General features: G+C 42.8%; 1 protein-coding gene across 12 annotated transcripts in view; it reads left to right on the forward strand.

Moving 5' to 3' along the window:
* The first annotated feature begins 826 nt into the window (after positions 1-826).
* MAK (male germ cell associated kinase) overlaps positions 827-14,974 on the forward strand; it is a 303,103-nt gene continuing 288,955 nt past the window's right edge. For 9 of the 12 annotated variants that reach the window (XM_086706305.1, XM_086706301.1, XM_086706295.1 and 6 more), the window contains exons 1-2: positions 967-1,099; positions 7,274-7,598. In XM_086706305.1, coding sequence (XP_086562431.1) covers positions 7,498-7,598 — 101 coding nt within the window. In that variant the 5' untranslated portion in view covers positions 967-1,099; positions 7,274-7,497. The other 3 variants (XM_086706297.1, XM_086706296.1, XM_086706298.1) reach the window with 3 other exon arrangements.

The raw sequence follows: 14,974 nt of genomic DNA on the forward strand, positions 1-14,974 counted from the left end.
GTGGAAGATTCCTCATCGGTTTTCCCATTAGTGCATGGTAAATCTTAGGTTTCATAATTGGGCTTGTGAGACCTCCATGATCTAACTTAAAAAGCTTTTTACTTTCCTGCCTATTTTTCTTTAAGCTGCAAGAAGGCCGTGAGCATATCCATCTCGTTTACTTTGGCTAGTGCCAAGCCCAGGCTGAGACCTCACAGATAATTACTAAATGGGTACATCACTGCCTCATCTCAATCCGTCTGATTCATGGACCCTTTTTCCTAGCCAATCTGGACATTTTTTGCTATGACAACAGTCTGCCTTCCTCGCACAACTGTAGGCTAATTACTATTTACTCATTTATTCACACATTCATTAGTCTATCTTGGAATTACCACTAACACTGTAACTGATACATAGAAGGTTCTCTGGATGAATAAATGAAAACAAACTTAGAAGTGTGGCCTAGGAGGTAACACATACATGAAGCATTGACTAATATAAAGGACTGTACTCCAAAGGCAACTTTTCCCCCAGGTGGTATATGCATAAAACAATATAAGTACAGGCAACCCGTATCTTTCTCCTGCCCTCTCCAAGTCCGAGAACCAGATTTAATGAGTCAAATTCTTTTCTGGAATGAATCCACACAAAACCAAGACAAAATAAAGGGCAAACCAACCTCCTACAAAGCACTGAAAAGGTAATCAAGACTTTCCCAAGCCCCAAATACAAATGGCAGAGAGCACTAGCTCACTCAATAGGCGCCCAGGTGCTGACGGAAGCCCCGCCCCAAGGGAGGCGGGGCCTGAAGTGCGGGGCGGGATTTGTCCGGACCGACCACGCCCTCTCTGGGCGGGGCGTAAGCAAGCGGGCCGCGCAGAAGCCCGCGCACCCCCGCGGTTTCCTAGGAGACGAAACACACAAGGCGCCAGAGCTTCACCAGGGAGCCTACGAGGTGAGCGGCCGGTGCGGGCAGGTAATCCCTAGCGGGCTGCGGGGCTGCCACCCTCCGTCCGAGCCCAGCCCCAGCCTGTCCGGCGAGGCCTGCCCGGCATGTCCCCTCCGCGCCCTGTCCTACGAGGGCCAACCTCCCCCGAGAGAAGGGGCCTGGACACTGGTAGGGGGAGGGACGGCGGGGAGGAGGATCCGCGAGCGGGGGTGGAGCGGGAGGGGTCCTTCTGCGTCTGCTGCGATCCGTGCTCCCCAGGCCCCCCGGACCACTTTTCCGCGCTCCTCGACGGCGGGGAAGGTTCGGGGTGGGAGGATGACGGCGGGCATCCGTCGGTCTGAGGGACCCGGCCCCCAAACCTCTCCCTTACTCCCCCCCCCCCAACTCCCCCAGTCTCCACCCCCAGTCTGGAGGGGAAACTGCTTTCACGAGTGAGAAGCGGGATCGGGTCTCGGGAAGGCAGCCGAATTGAGTTCCGAACGACTAAAATGAAAAAGGAGGTAGAAAGAAACTGGGTCTAAATTCCGCCCTCATTCGTGCACCCCGAGGGACTCCCAGGTAAAAGCGGGATCCCGGCGCAGGGCCCCAGGACGGACCCCTTTCCCCGCACACCCGCAGGACCCCCGCCCCAGGAGGCTTTAAATCCCTGTTAGCGAAAAAGGACGAGACTCGGCTTAATGAAAACCTTCTTCCTGCAGATACGATTTTCAAATTTAGGGACAGAGTCGGGGGCGGGGAAGGGGGGAGCAACAAAACTGATTTTAGGGGCTTGTAGTTTCCGTTCTCAAAGGGATTCATTATATTTAAGTGATCATTTTTAACGAGCAGACATCTGTCCCGAGGACAACGAAATTCTCACGGAGTCAGAGTTATGGGACTTCCTTCATTCAGAAAACTGCTCATTTGGTCAAAGCAGCGGAGGAGGAGCGAGTCACTCCCCAGCCTTTTGGTTTTCCTCTGTGACCCCACCCCCCAGTTCACCGCGGCGACTGGGGAAGGGAGAAACTCCCCCTTCCTCCTCCACCCCCAGGCGGCCACTTAACTGCCCCAGCGAAGCTGGCCTTGGGCAAGGATGCTCCATCTCCGCGTTGGGGTGGTTCTTTGTTTTGTTTAGTTTAAGGGAATACCTTGTGAATATTAGCACACGGCACGATTTTTTTTTTTTTTTAACCCTGGCAGCTTTGTTTTCCCATTGCAAAACTCTCCTTTTAATTTCTGTAAATACGTGTCTTACTTTGAGATCTTTTCTTTTCCTTCCTGTTTTGCTCTTCAAACAAGTTAGTGATTTTTAAGACGTTATTATTATTTTTTTTAATTTTTTTTTAAATATAAGTAATGCCAGTCTTGGAGTGATAGAATTACAGTAGGTTCTACAAAGACAAGTTGCAGACTTCCAAAGGTTATCTGTTCAGTGATTGGCAGACAAGTTTTACCCTCCATTTGCCCTCTATGCTAATCTTCTTTAATCCTATCTAAATCCCTGTTAGCTGGCAGAAGCTCCTGAGAATACGGCTTAAGTTTACAGTAATTGTACACTTAAATAACAATACGAAAACTATAATGGGAGAGAAATTATAAGGGTATTTACTTAATGTAGGTCTGTAATTGAGCCTCTAAGTCTTTTTCTTTAAATCAAAATATAAGGTTTGCTTAGCCATAGAAAGTCACTAAATATCGTAGCCTTATTGTAAAAAATTCCAAGTTCCTAACAGTTCTGTTAAATAAGCATCGTAGTTGTATTACATTTACTTGTGTTCTGCCTCGCTGTGTATATATACATACATATGGAAATATATACACAGTTTAACCCTTGAACAACACAGGGATTAGGGGTGTGAGCCCCCAACAGTCGAAAATTCTAGTATAACTGAATCCCCCAAGACCTAACAGTCCACTGTTGACAGAAACCTTACTGGTAACATAAAGAGTTAATCAACACATAGGTTGTACGTTATATGTATTATGTGCTGTATTCTTCCAATAAAGTAAACGAGAGAAAGGAAACCATTATCAAGAAAATCATAAAGAAAATACATTTACAGCACTGTATGGTATTGATCAGAAACGAATCTGCATGTAAGTAGACCTGTGCAGTTGAAACGTGTTCAAGAGTCAACCCTACAGATGGAAATATTCACATACATAAGATGTCGTGTTGATACATCTCTGTCTTGCAGGATTAGTCTTCTATAGATGAACAGAGAAGAATAAATGTAACCTACGGAGAAATATTATTGTGTGTGAACTGGGGACCATAGGCAATGTATGTTTCTTAAGTTATATCTATTGCTTTTGACTAGTAATTCGTTTAGGACCTTACTACGCTACGCCGATGAAAGCAGTTGTTTACGTGCTATCAGTCAGTAGATACATGGGGGAAATTATTTTAAAAAAACAAGAAAAACCTTTCGCCTTGATATCTGTGCCTCTTTCCGTTAGGCCCTTGTCTTTGTATTTTCAGGGAAGATAAGGGGACAGCTGGAATGGTCAGCCTCTAACTCTGGAGAACTATTTATTTTCCAATTCAAATGACCCAAAGAGGCCTTTCTAAAATTTTATGTAAAGGTTAAGCAGGGCTCAAACTGGACAGAGGCTCTGAGAGCCACCAATCAGACCTTTTGAAAATCGATGTGATAGCCATAATCTTCGTCACTCACCCCATGGCTGGGAAACGGCCAAGTCCCTTGTTCATTCTTCCCTGAATGTAAGCAGACCCTATGGGATAGCCACCTTTCACTTGAAATAAACTGTTCCCAGGGCCGCCAGGGTGGCTCAGTTGTCTAAGTGTCCGACTCTTGATTTGTGCTCAGGTCATGATGTCACCATCGGTGAGATCGAGCCCCATGTCGGGCTCCATGCTATCTGCTTGGGATTCTCTCTCTCTCCCTCTCTGCCCCTTGCCCCACGTGCATGTGCTCTGTCTCTCAAAAAAACAAAAACAACAACAACCCTTCCCCCCCCCCCCCCCCCCCCCGCAGAACCAAAACAAACAAACAAACAGTGTTTCTAGTGTTTATTTGGAATGTGGTTGGTTAGGCTTGGAATGCAGTTTCTATAGCTTCCATTCCAAAAAACCGTTGGGGTTTCCAGGCCAGTGCAGAAAGTCATCAATGAGCGAATGATCTGTAATGCTAATAACACCGGTGATGGTGGTGGTGGTTGGTCTTAACAGCGGAAGACAAAGGAAAGGAAAGATTAATTCCACTTTTGGGGGTTAAGTCACCGCGAGGGAGAATTTTAACTATTGTTTCTTGCACACTCTCACCTCTGCCCTTCTGTTCCTACCCGGGCAGCTCCCTCTTTCATTCCCTTCTCACGCAATATGTCCTTTTCCAGAATTGCCTACGTTACTTCCTGCCCATCAGACCCTCGGTGCTTGTCCTCAGTGAGGCATTAACATGAAAGAAAAGATGATGCTATCATCCCATTGAATTTCTGAAGAACTGTCTTCCTCCTGAACTCCTACTTTCTTTTCCTTCACTGTTTCTGGCCGGTTATTTTCCAGTGTCCTTCCGAGCATGGGGCCAGATGCAGGCTCGGGGTCTAGTAGGGTAGAGAGCACCACTAGCAATTTCCATTCAGTAGCATCTGGATGTTTTAGGGTAAGGAACTGGGTTAGGAATCTTCAGGTGGAGGTGGGGGTGGGCAGCTTTCATTGTGGGGCAGAGTCTGTGTGGTTTTGAGGCAAAGAGGGGCAGGGGTGGTTCCTTGAGCTGCAACAGTGATTGTAAAAGCCAGTAGGAACGGGTTGTTTAGAAGTTGGGGACCGCCCTACAAAGAACAAACAGCCTCAAGCCTAATGCAGTTACTAGACTGACTCCATCTTGGATTCTCTGATTATAGACACATTATTTTATAGATTACAATCCTACTGATACAATGAATATATTCTCTACATTGTTACTCAACCAGAAGCCATCAGTCAACTTACAGAGAACACTTTTCCTTAAAATAGACAGAAGTGTATGTCTTCTTAAATAAGGTAACTAGAAAAGGCGTCAAGCAACATAACATAATGATATGTTGCTAATGATATGTTGCAACTGCTAATGTTCAGTTGATAATGAACTGCAAAATGCTGATTTAATAACATTCTAAATGATAAGAATAAATACATTTTAGTCCATTTGTTCAATCATAGCACATGGTACAAAACAAACAACCTAGGAGCTCCCAGCTGGCTCAGTCAGAAGAGCATGTGACTCTTGATCTCGGCATTGTGAGTTCGAGCCCCATGTTGGGAATAGAGATTGCTTAAAAATAAAATCTTAAAAAAAAAAAAAGATCTTTCAAATATAAATTTCCTTATACAGATAAAGGAAAAATCAAGAAAAGCAAATACATGTTTGTGTCAGGAATTGTGCAGGAGTGTTCACTCTATATTAATGCTGTAATTTTTTTTTTTTTTGAGAGAAAGAGAGAGTGGGAGTGAGGGAGAGGGGCAGAGAGAGAGAGAGAGAGAGAGAGAGAATCTCAAGCAGGCTCTAGGCTCAGCATGGAGCCTGACCTGGGGCTCAATTCCATGACCCTGGGATCATGTCCAGAGCTGAAATCAAGAGTCAGATACCCAACCGACTGAACCACCCAGGCTCCCCTAATGCCTTAGTATTTCGAATCCATGTATAGTATAATGTAAAGACCACTTACAAAAAACTTTATTTTTAGGCAAATGGGGAGTCATTTGTTGGCATCCATTAAGCCCAGTTACTAGCTCAGACTTAAGCTGAGGAAGGACCTCTAAGTAGATATGGAATCTACCACTACTGCTGTGATCTCTTTTTTAAGGTCCTGGCTTCAGAGTTAGCACGACCTACATTAATTCGCACGTGACTTTGAAGGGGTTATGATCTACATCGCACGTGACTTTGAAGGGGTTATGATCTACATGAAGTAAAATAAATGGTAAACAAATACACACTCCCTGTCATTTAAAAGCCCCCCAGGGTTCTTCCCACATTTCCTGTGGACAAATACATTCCTGTCTTGGGAAACAACACCATTTTATTGTCCTTCCCTGCACATGTTTGTTTCTTTTTCCCGAAAGTCTTCTTTTGGAAGCCTTGGGTACTTTGCCAACTACGACATGTCTCTGTGGGTCCTAAACTTCTGCACATAATAGAGAAATGATTCCTATGATTTTATTTGGTGGAAATGAAACAGTGTTACAGTGAAAGAAAAGGAATCTTTGAATGAAGCACCAAATTGTAACAGGCATTTTAACACCAACTATTTTAATGGTGCCAAGCATTTTATGATCGTCTGCAACTAAGCATATAATATTCTGTTATACAAGCTGTATAACAGAATGACAGATTTTTTTAAATGTTTGTTTATTTTGAGAGAGAGAGAGAAAGAGCACAAGTGGGGGAAGGCCAAAGGGTCACAGAGAATCCCCAGCAGGCTCTGTGCTCTCAGCAAGGAGCCCTACACGGGGCTCGAACCCACAACCCATGAGATTAGGACTTGAGCTGAAATCAAAAGTCAGATGCTTAACCAACTGAGCCACTCAGGCACCCCCAAAATGAAAACTTTTTAAATAAATTTGTAACAATGTCATGCCATTATAGCCTTCATTTATTTTAGTGGGTGTACTTTTCAGATATTTTTCTACAGCTAGATTAAGATGCTGTTTGGGAAGTGTTACATAACATATGGTATATTCACCATACGACTTAAAAAAAATTTTTTTTAATGTTTCTTTATTTTTGAGAGAGACAGAGATAGAATGCAAGTGGGTTAGGGGCAGAGAGAGAGGGAGACACAGAATCCGAAGCAGGCTCCGAGCTGACCCCAGCACAGAGCCCGATGCCAGGCTCGGACCCACGAGCTGGGAGATCGTGGCCCAAGCCGAAGTCAGACGCTCAACTGACTGAGCCACCCAGGCACCCCAACCATATGACTTTTCTAAAATGTGCAGATTCCTGGATTCCGAGTACAGCTGGCCCAGGAGTTTCACATAAGGGATCATGGGCCAAGTAAATGTGATGCAAAAACTGATTCAAAGAATGGATATAGAATAGATGGTGATTTTCCAGTGCCTGATTTGGAATAATATAGGTTATATTCAGTATAAAAGGAATCATACAAATTCAGCCAGTATTTACTGAATATTCATGGGATAAATAACACAGTGCCATGGAAATGAAGATTTCATAAATGAGTATTACCAGTCTGCTTCCGCGAACTCCATTCCACGTAGCACAAAGGACTGACTGACAAATGGTTAGCATACTAGCATACATATTATAATTCTTCCCCGTGCTTAGGTTACCAGGAGATGTTTGAAGAGATTCTTCAATGAAAATTCCTTTTATTCATCTTGTTGTTTTCTTTCTTCTATAGGGTGTTCGTAAGAATGAAAGCACCGTTTCCTTGCCAGATTCCTTATTCCTGTATTTCATGAACCTACGTAATCTTGGGCAAGAGCCTGTGTTTAACGATGACACAGCTGTCACCAGTGTAGCAACAACAGTCCAAGGGAAAAAGACGAATAAGGAAGCACTTACGTTTATATTCAACAAGGGAGTCGTCTCAGTCAACAACTTCTGTTGCATTATTTTTCCGAGATGAACCGGTATACAACCATGAGGCAGCTGGGGGACGGCACGTATGGAAGCGTTCTGATGGGCAAGAGTAACGAATCTGGGGAGCTGGTGGCCATCAAAAGGTACCATGCGCGACGCGGCCGACTTTGAGCATCTGATCTTCCTTTGCCCTTTCTTTAGAGATAGGCCTAGCTCGGACCCCATGCTTGTTTGGCTAATGCGGACTGCTGTTCTGGAGAAACACTGCCAAACGGGATTCCCCACGCACATTGTTTCAGTTTTCTGGTTTGTCCAGGTACATTAATGATCAAAAAATATAAGTGCTCTGCTTTTTATGCATGAGAAATATGAACTGAAACTGAAGGCAATGTTTGGAAAGTGTTTAGAATTTAAAGTTGAGTGCAGAGTAGAGCATATGATTGCTTTAAATTAATAGGCCTTGAAAGATGGTATTCATAGGACCAGTCGAGTTCTGAATGGCGTATGGTACTTTCCTAAGCTTACCAATCAGATAGAATTAACTATTATTAACTTAATCATCTTCTTTTTTTTTTTTTAAGTTTATTTATTGATTTGGTGGGGTGGGGGCAGGGTCAGAGAGAGAGAGAGAGGATCCCCAGCAGGCTCTTACGCTGTCAGCACAGAGCTGGATGCAGGGCTCGAACCCATGAACCGTGAGATCATGATCTGAAGTCAAGAGTTGGACGCTCAACCGACTGAGCCACCGAGGCGCCCCAACTTACTTACCTTCTTAAGCTATCGTATTTCATATCTATTATATGTAAAAAAGCTACTCCAAAGCTTAGTGATTTAAAACAAGAACAAACCTTTATTAATTCACACTTTGTGTGGGTCAGGAGTTTCGGGGGAGCTTAGCTGGACGGTTCTGGCTCCAGGTGTCTCATGAGTCACAGTCATCCGAAGGCTGGACTGGGACCAAGCGTCCACTTCGAAGGTGGCTCACTAGATGAGATTCCTAGGGCTGCTATAAAGAAGGAGTACAGACCAAGTGTCTGAAACAGGAGGTTGCCTTCTTCACAGCTCTGGAGGCTGGAAGTCAGAGATGAAGGCGTCAGCCGAGTTGGTTTCTTCCGTCGCCTCTCTTCTCGGCTCCCAGATGGCCGTGTTCTCCCTGTGTCCTCTCAAGGTGTCCTAATCTCCTTATAAGGACACTAGTAATATCAGATTACGACCCACCCTAAAGACCTCACGTAACCTTAATTAATTCGCTCAAGTCTGTCTTTTAAATACAATCACACTCAGTTCCTGGGAGTTAGAACTTCAACATGGATTTGGTGGGGGGAAATGTAGCCAATAAATAGGCTGCTGTAACAAAGCGGAAGCTACAGACTGTGCGGCTGAAATGAGAGAAATGTACAGATTTTCAGTTCTGGAGGCTGGAAGTCTAAAATCAAGGTGTCAGAAGGCTTGGCTCCTTCTGAGGGCCATGAAGGAAGGATCCGTTCGAGGTCCCTCTCGTTGGCTTCTAGATGGCATTTTCTCCCTGTCTGTCTTCCACATGATCTTCCTTCCGTGCATATCTCTGTGTGCAAATTTCCCCCTTTTGTAAGAACACCAGTCACACTGGAATAAGTTCCACCCTAATAACTTCATTTTACCCTCACTGCCACTGTAAAGGCCCGTTTCCAAATCAAGTCACAGTCTGAGGTGCTGGGGGTTAGGACTTCAGCATATGGGTTTGTGTGCAGGGGTGGGCACAGTTTAGCCCAGAACACTCACTCACTGGCTGAGAAGTGGCCTGTTCACATGGGCCTCCACAGAGGGTTGCTTGAATATTCTCATGACGTGGCCGTTACCTTCCTTCAGAACGAGTCTTGGAGACCAATTGCCAAATCAGCCAAGTGATGGCAATCTGAAATTTAAATGCTTTAACAAATGCTCATCGTTAAAAACTCTAAAATGTCATGATCTAAAACATTACATGTTTAAGGAAATAGTTTTATAAAATATTGACAGTAGCCATTATTATCAAATAAATGTACAATGTACCATAACTGAAATGAAATATTTACCGAGTGGGCTTAGTAAAATCAATACCCATTCATGACTGGGGAAAAAAAAAAAAAAAACCTCTTAGCAAATAGGAATAAAAAGAAACTTCCCTAACTTGATAAGACTTATACGCTGCATCATCTTTATGTCGAAATATCAGAAGTATTGCCCATAGAGTTGGTTTTAAGGCCAGACTGCTTGCCATATTTCTACTAATTAAGATTGCATTGGTGACCTAATTAATGCAAGAAGAGAAAAAAAAGGGGGGATAAGTATTAGCCAAAATGAGATGAAATCATCCCTATTTGTAGATTAAATCATTGTATGCACTCACACAAATACTTCATTATATGTAAATTTATATATAAAATGTTTTGAAAGACCTGGAAAGCAACACATACAACTCACGAAAGCTGTGGCCTCTGGGAAGTGGGTAAAACATGAGGACGGAGATGAGGTTCGGTGGAATCATGCAATATTATTACCGGTGTTTTTATTTTACAAAATGCTCATCGTGTCTTGCGGGTGGCAAAATCGCGTGTGTGTCTCACGGTCCCAGTTCGTAAAATGGGGAACGAGGCCTCACCTGCGTAGATCTGAGTAGAGCCTTGAAAGCACTGAGGCGTCTAAAACTGTAAGAAGTCAAATTCATTTGAGGGCTGAGAAGAGGCCATATGCATATAATTTAGGAATGCTTTGGGGTTTGAAATAAAAAAAAAAAAAACCTAACCAAATAACTTAAACAGGCATTTAACTTAACAGGTAACTTAGAGATTTATTTCTCTCACATAATAAAAAGTCTGGAGGTAGGCAGCCCAGGGCTAGTACCTTGTGCATGCTGTTTTCACAGACCTAAGTTCTGTTGTCTTCAGAAAATAGGCGCCTCACCTCCATCCAGAAGACCTCTGGTTACTTCTCATTGGCCGGAAGCGTGTCACATAGAGCACCCGGCTATTCGGGAGGGAGGCTGGGAAGCTGAGTACTTCGCTGAGCATTTTGTACCCTGAGCTGTGTGAGTAAAGAGGAAGGAAAGAGAGGCTTTTCGATAGTCAAGCCATGTGCTAGACCGTGTTCCTAACTTAAGTAAGGACACAGCAAAAATGAATGAGAAGGAGGAGGAGTCATGTGGAAGGCTTGAGAAAGAGTTAGATGTCCATTCAGCACATTCGTCGTTAAGCTCCCACCACACTGGTGCTCAGGCCGAAATGGGAATGAGATAGATGAGGTACAATGTGTAAGTGAGGAAAACCAACAGATTGGACAAATTATGACACAAAATATGGTAAGTCCTCTGATGGGGGAATAACGGGTCCCAGGGGAGCACAGAGAAGTGATGCTGGAGAAATATGCTGGAAGCTTCCCGTAGAAAATGAGATCTCAAGAGTGAGGGGGAAAAAGATACCAAGAAAAAGAGGAGGGAGAAGAGTGCTCTAAGCAGCAAGGATAATATGTATGATGGCCGGGAGGCAAGAAAATAGGAACGCTTGCGTGGGCTGCATAGCTGAAAGAAGGGTAGGTGGCCCGAGTGTAGGTTCTGAGTGTGGCAGAGGAGGGTCACGAGGCTAAAGGGTGAAGTCACAAAGCCAGGGCAACGAGTTCGTGTGGCTTGACTAGAAGGCGATGAAGGATTTTAAGCAGGAGAGTCCATACGATCCAGGACTGCTGTAGAATGGTCCCTTTGGCAAAAGAGTGGATACCTGATCAAAGAGGTCAAGGCTGGACATGAGGTGACCAGTCAGGAGGCTGGTGTAGTCCTCGTGGTTAGAGGTGGTGGTGACCTGATCTAGGAAGATAGCATTGGGTATGGACAGAAGTGGAAGCACTCAAGAGACATGTAGGAGCCAGGCTCTGTAGAAACTGGTGACTGGGCATGGCGGAAAGGAGGAAAGCACGTGGAAGAGTCCGGGCTCACTCCTGGGCTTCTTGCTGAAATGCCTAGTGGTGGTGCCATTCTCCATGACAGGGGAAATCACAGGCTTAGCGGTAAAGCTGGGTTCACTTGTGGACATAATAGCTTTAAGGCGCCTATAGGTAACTGAATATTTGCATTCAAAACAGGTCTGGGCTAGGGGCACCTGGATGGCTCAGTCAGTTGAGCGTCTGACTTCAGCTCAGATCATGATCTCATGGTCCGGGAGTTCAAGCCCCGTGTCGGGCTTTGTGCTGACAGCTCAGAGCCTGGATCCTGCTTCAGATTCTGTGTCTCCCTCTCTCTCTCTGACCCTCCCCCGTTCATGTTCTGTCTCTCTCTGTCTCAAAAATAAATGTTAAAAAAATTTTTTTACATCTTATTGGCTAGAAATGGATCACATGTATTATGGATCACCTTGTATTATCTGCTGCCATTTAAGAAAAAAAAAAAGCTGCAACACCATTCATTCTCGTGGTTAGCAGTAAGATCCTCTTCTCTCATTGAATTTAAACTATTTATTAAACTCTCTACTTTTTAAGGACTTGAAAGGCAATTCTATTTCTGAGGGTCTCCTGTTTGTGGGATAGTTCCTCATGAGCCCATCTGTGAGCACAGAAATTCATCCATTCATGTAGTAAATATTTATTGAGCACTTACTGTATGCCAAAAAACTGCTCTAGGCATGTGGGGGTGTCCCCAAGGAGCTTACATTTGAGGAGAGGGGAGGACTCAACATCGTAAGTAAGTATTCGACAGTATGTTAGAGGTGATAATAAGTGCTATGGAGAAAAAGCAGAGTAGGGGCAGTGACCTAGCAATAGTACCATGCTTTTCTTAAGAGCATGAGCTGGGCTGGGGCACCTGGGTGGCTCAGTCGGTTTAGCATCCAACTCTTGGTTTTGGCTCAGGTCATGATCTCACGGTTTGTGAGTTCAAGCCCCACATCAGGCTCTGTGCTGACAGTGCAGAGCCTGCTTGGGATTCTCTTCTCTCTCCCTCTCTCAGCCTCTCCCCTGCTTGCATGTGCTCTCTCTCTCTCAAAATAAATAACCTTTTAAAAAAAAGATGATTAGTTGGGAATAGATGATTAGATGGGCATAGCACCTTAATGAGTATAAATGAAATTCTGATTCACTAAGGATATTTTAGAAATAATAGCAGTGATGCCATTCATGTCTTATTGTCGCTGATCACAGATACTGGCAAAAACAAGACCATCCAGTATTTACTGAGTGCTGAACGAAGCAGTTTACAATAACCTTTTCATAGGCAGTGGTTTCTACTTTGCAGCTACAGAATTTGGGGCACAGAATTGTCAATGGGCCATCTGTACAAGGTCACACGATCCGTAAGCCACTGAGCAAGGATCTGAATCCAGCAGGGCAATGCCACAGCCCACGTTCTTAAAAAAATTTTTTTTTTCATTTTATTGATTTGAGAGAGAGAGAGAGACAGAGAGAGAGAGAGAGTGCACGAGCAAGGGAGAGGGGCAGAGAGAGCGGGAGAGAGAATCTTAAGCAGGGTGTACATTCAGCACAGAGCCTGATGTGGGCTCAGTCCTACAACCCTGGGATCATGACCTGAGCCAAAATCAAGAGTCCGACGCTCAACCGACTTAGCCACCCAGATACCCCCACAGGCCACATTCTTAGCTACTATGGCGTGCTGCATTCATTTACTCATTTCCTTACCTTTGTGTATGACACTCTTGTAAGGGCTCTGAATAATTCCTACAGGAATTAGTTTAATCAATAAAGACGACTTAAGCTTCCTGAGAATCTTCTAGAACATATCAGTAGGAGATTATACTACTAAATGAAAGCAGCAAGGCATATAGGGTCTTTATTTTCATAATCCAGCCTTGTAATTTTTATACACGAGGAAAATTTTTTTTAGAACGTGAATCCTCTTTTTTCTCGTGTCCCATTTTGCATGGTGACTAAAAATCTGTTCATATAAAAATACAACTTCTACCTGCAGTGTATATAGTGGAATTATTTTGTTGCCTTTATTACTTTATTACTTCTGGTATATTTATCCCTAATGGTAACACTGGGATGGAAGAGGGAAAGTAAAGAACAAAATTCAAGAAAGCTATTTCTGGGCAACCTACTGAATGGGAGAAGATATTTGCAAATAGTATATCTGATGAGGAATTAATACCCAAAATATATAAAGAACTTATACAACTCAACACCAAAAAAACCAATCCAAATAAAAAATGGACAGGGGACCTGAATAGACGTTTTTCCAAAGAAGAAATACAGATGGCCAACAGACACACGAAAAGATGCTCAACGTCACTAATTATCGGGGAAATACAAATCAAATCCACAATGAGATACCACCTCACATTTGTCAGAATGGTTCAAATGAAAATGACAAGAAGTAATAAGTGTTGGTGAGGATGTGGAGAAAATGGAACCCTTGTGCACTGTTGGTGGGAATGTAAACTGGTGCAGGCACTGTGGAAAGCAGTATGGAGGTTCCTCAAAAAATTAAAAATAGAGGGGCGCCTGGGTGGCTTGGTTGGTTAAGCGTCCGACTTCGGCTCAGGTCATGATCTCACGGTCCGTGAGTTCGAGCCCTGCGTTGGGCTTTGTGCTGACAGCTCAGAGCCTGGAGCCTGTTTCAGATTCTGTGTCTCCCTCTCTCTCTGCCCCTCCCCTGTTCATGCTCTGTTGTCTCTCTCTGTCTCAAAAATAAATAATTGTTAAAAAAAGAAATTTAAAAAATTAAAAACAGAAATACCATACGACTTAGAAATTCTATTACAGGGTATTTACCCCACAAAAATGAAAAACACTAATTCGAAAAGATACGTGCACCCCTGTGTTTACCACAGGATCATTTATAATAATCAAGATATGAAAGCAACCCGTGTCCCTTGATAGATGAATGGATAAAGAAGATGTGGTATATATGTATGTGTGGGTGTGTGATAATTATAGATATATATATATAACTTATATATATAATTTATATATAGTATATAATTTATATATATAATTTGTATATAGTATATAATATATATTTTATATATATTTATGTATAAATATTACATATTAGATATAATGTTATGTTATTGTATTTTATATAATATATATTATATTTTATATAAGTATATATTATATTTATGTATTTTATATATAATTTATATATTTTGTATAATAACTTATATATAAGTATATATAAATATACTTATATACTTATATACATATACTTACACTTACATAAATTTATATAAATTATATATATAAAGTGATAATTATACACACACACACACAGAGGAATATTACTCAGCCATTAAAAAAGAATGAAATCTTGTGATTTGCAACGATGTGGATGGAGCTAGAGAGTACTATGCTAAGCGAAATAAGTCAGAGAAAGACAAATGCCATATGATTTCACGCATATGTGGAAATTTTTTAAAGTACAGCAAAGGGAATAGTCAATAATACTGTAGTTACATTGTATGGTGACAGATGGGGACTACACTTATGGTGAGTATTTCATAATGTACATAATTTTCGAATCACTATGTTATATACCTGAAACCAATACAACATTGTA

The sequence above is a fragment of the Puma concolor genome, chromosome B2 (assembly GCF_028749965.1).
Source record: "Puma concolor isolate L17-30 chromosome B2, mPumCon1.1.hap2, whole genome shotgun sequence".
Taxonomy (NCBI): Eukaryota; Metazoa; Chordata; class Mammalia; order Carnivora; family Felidae; genus Puma; species Puma concolor.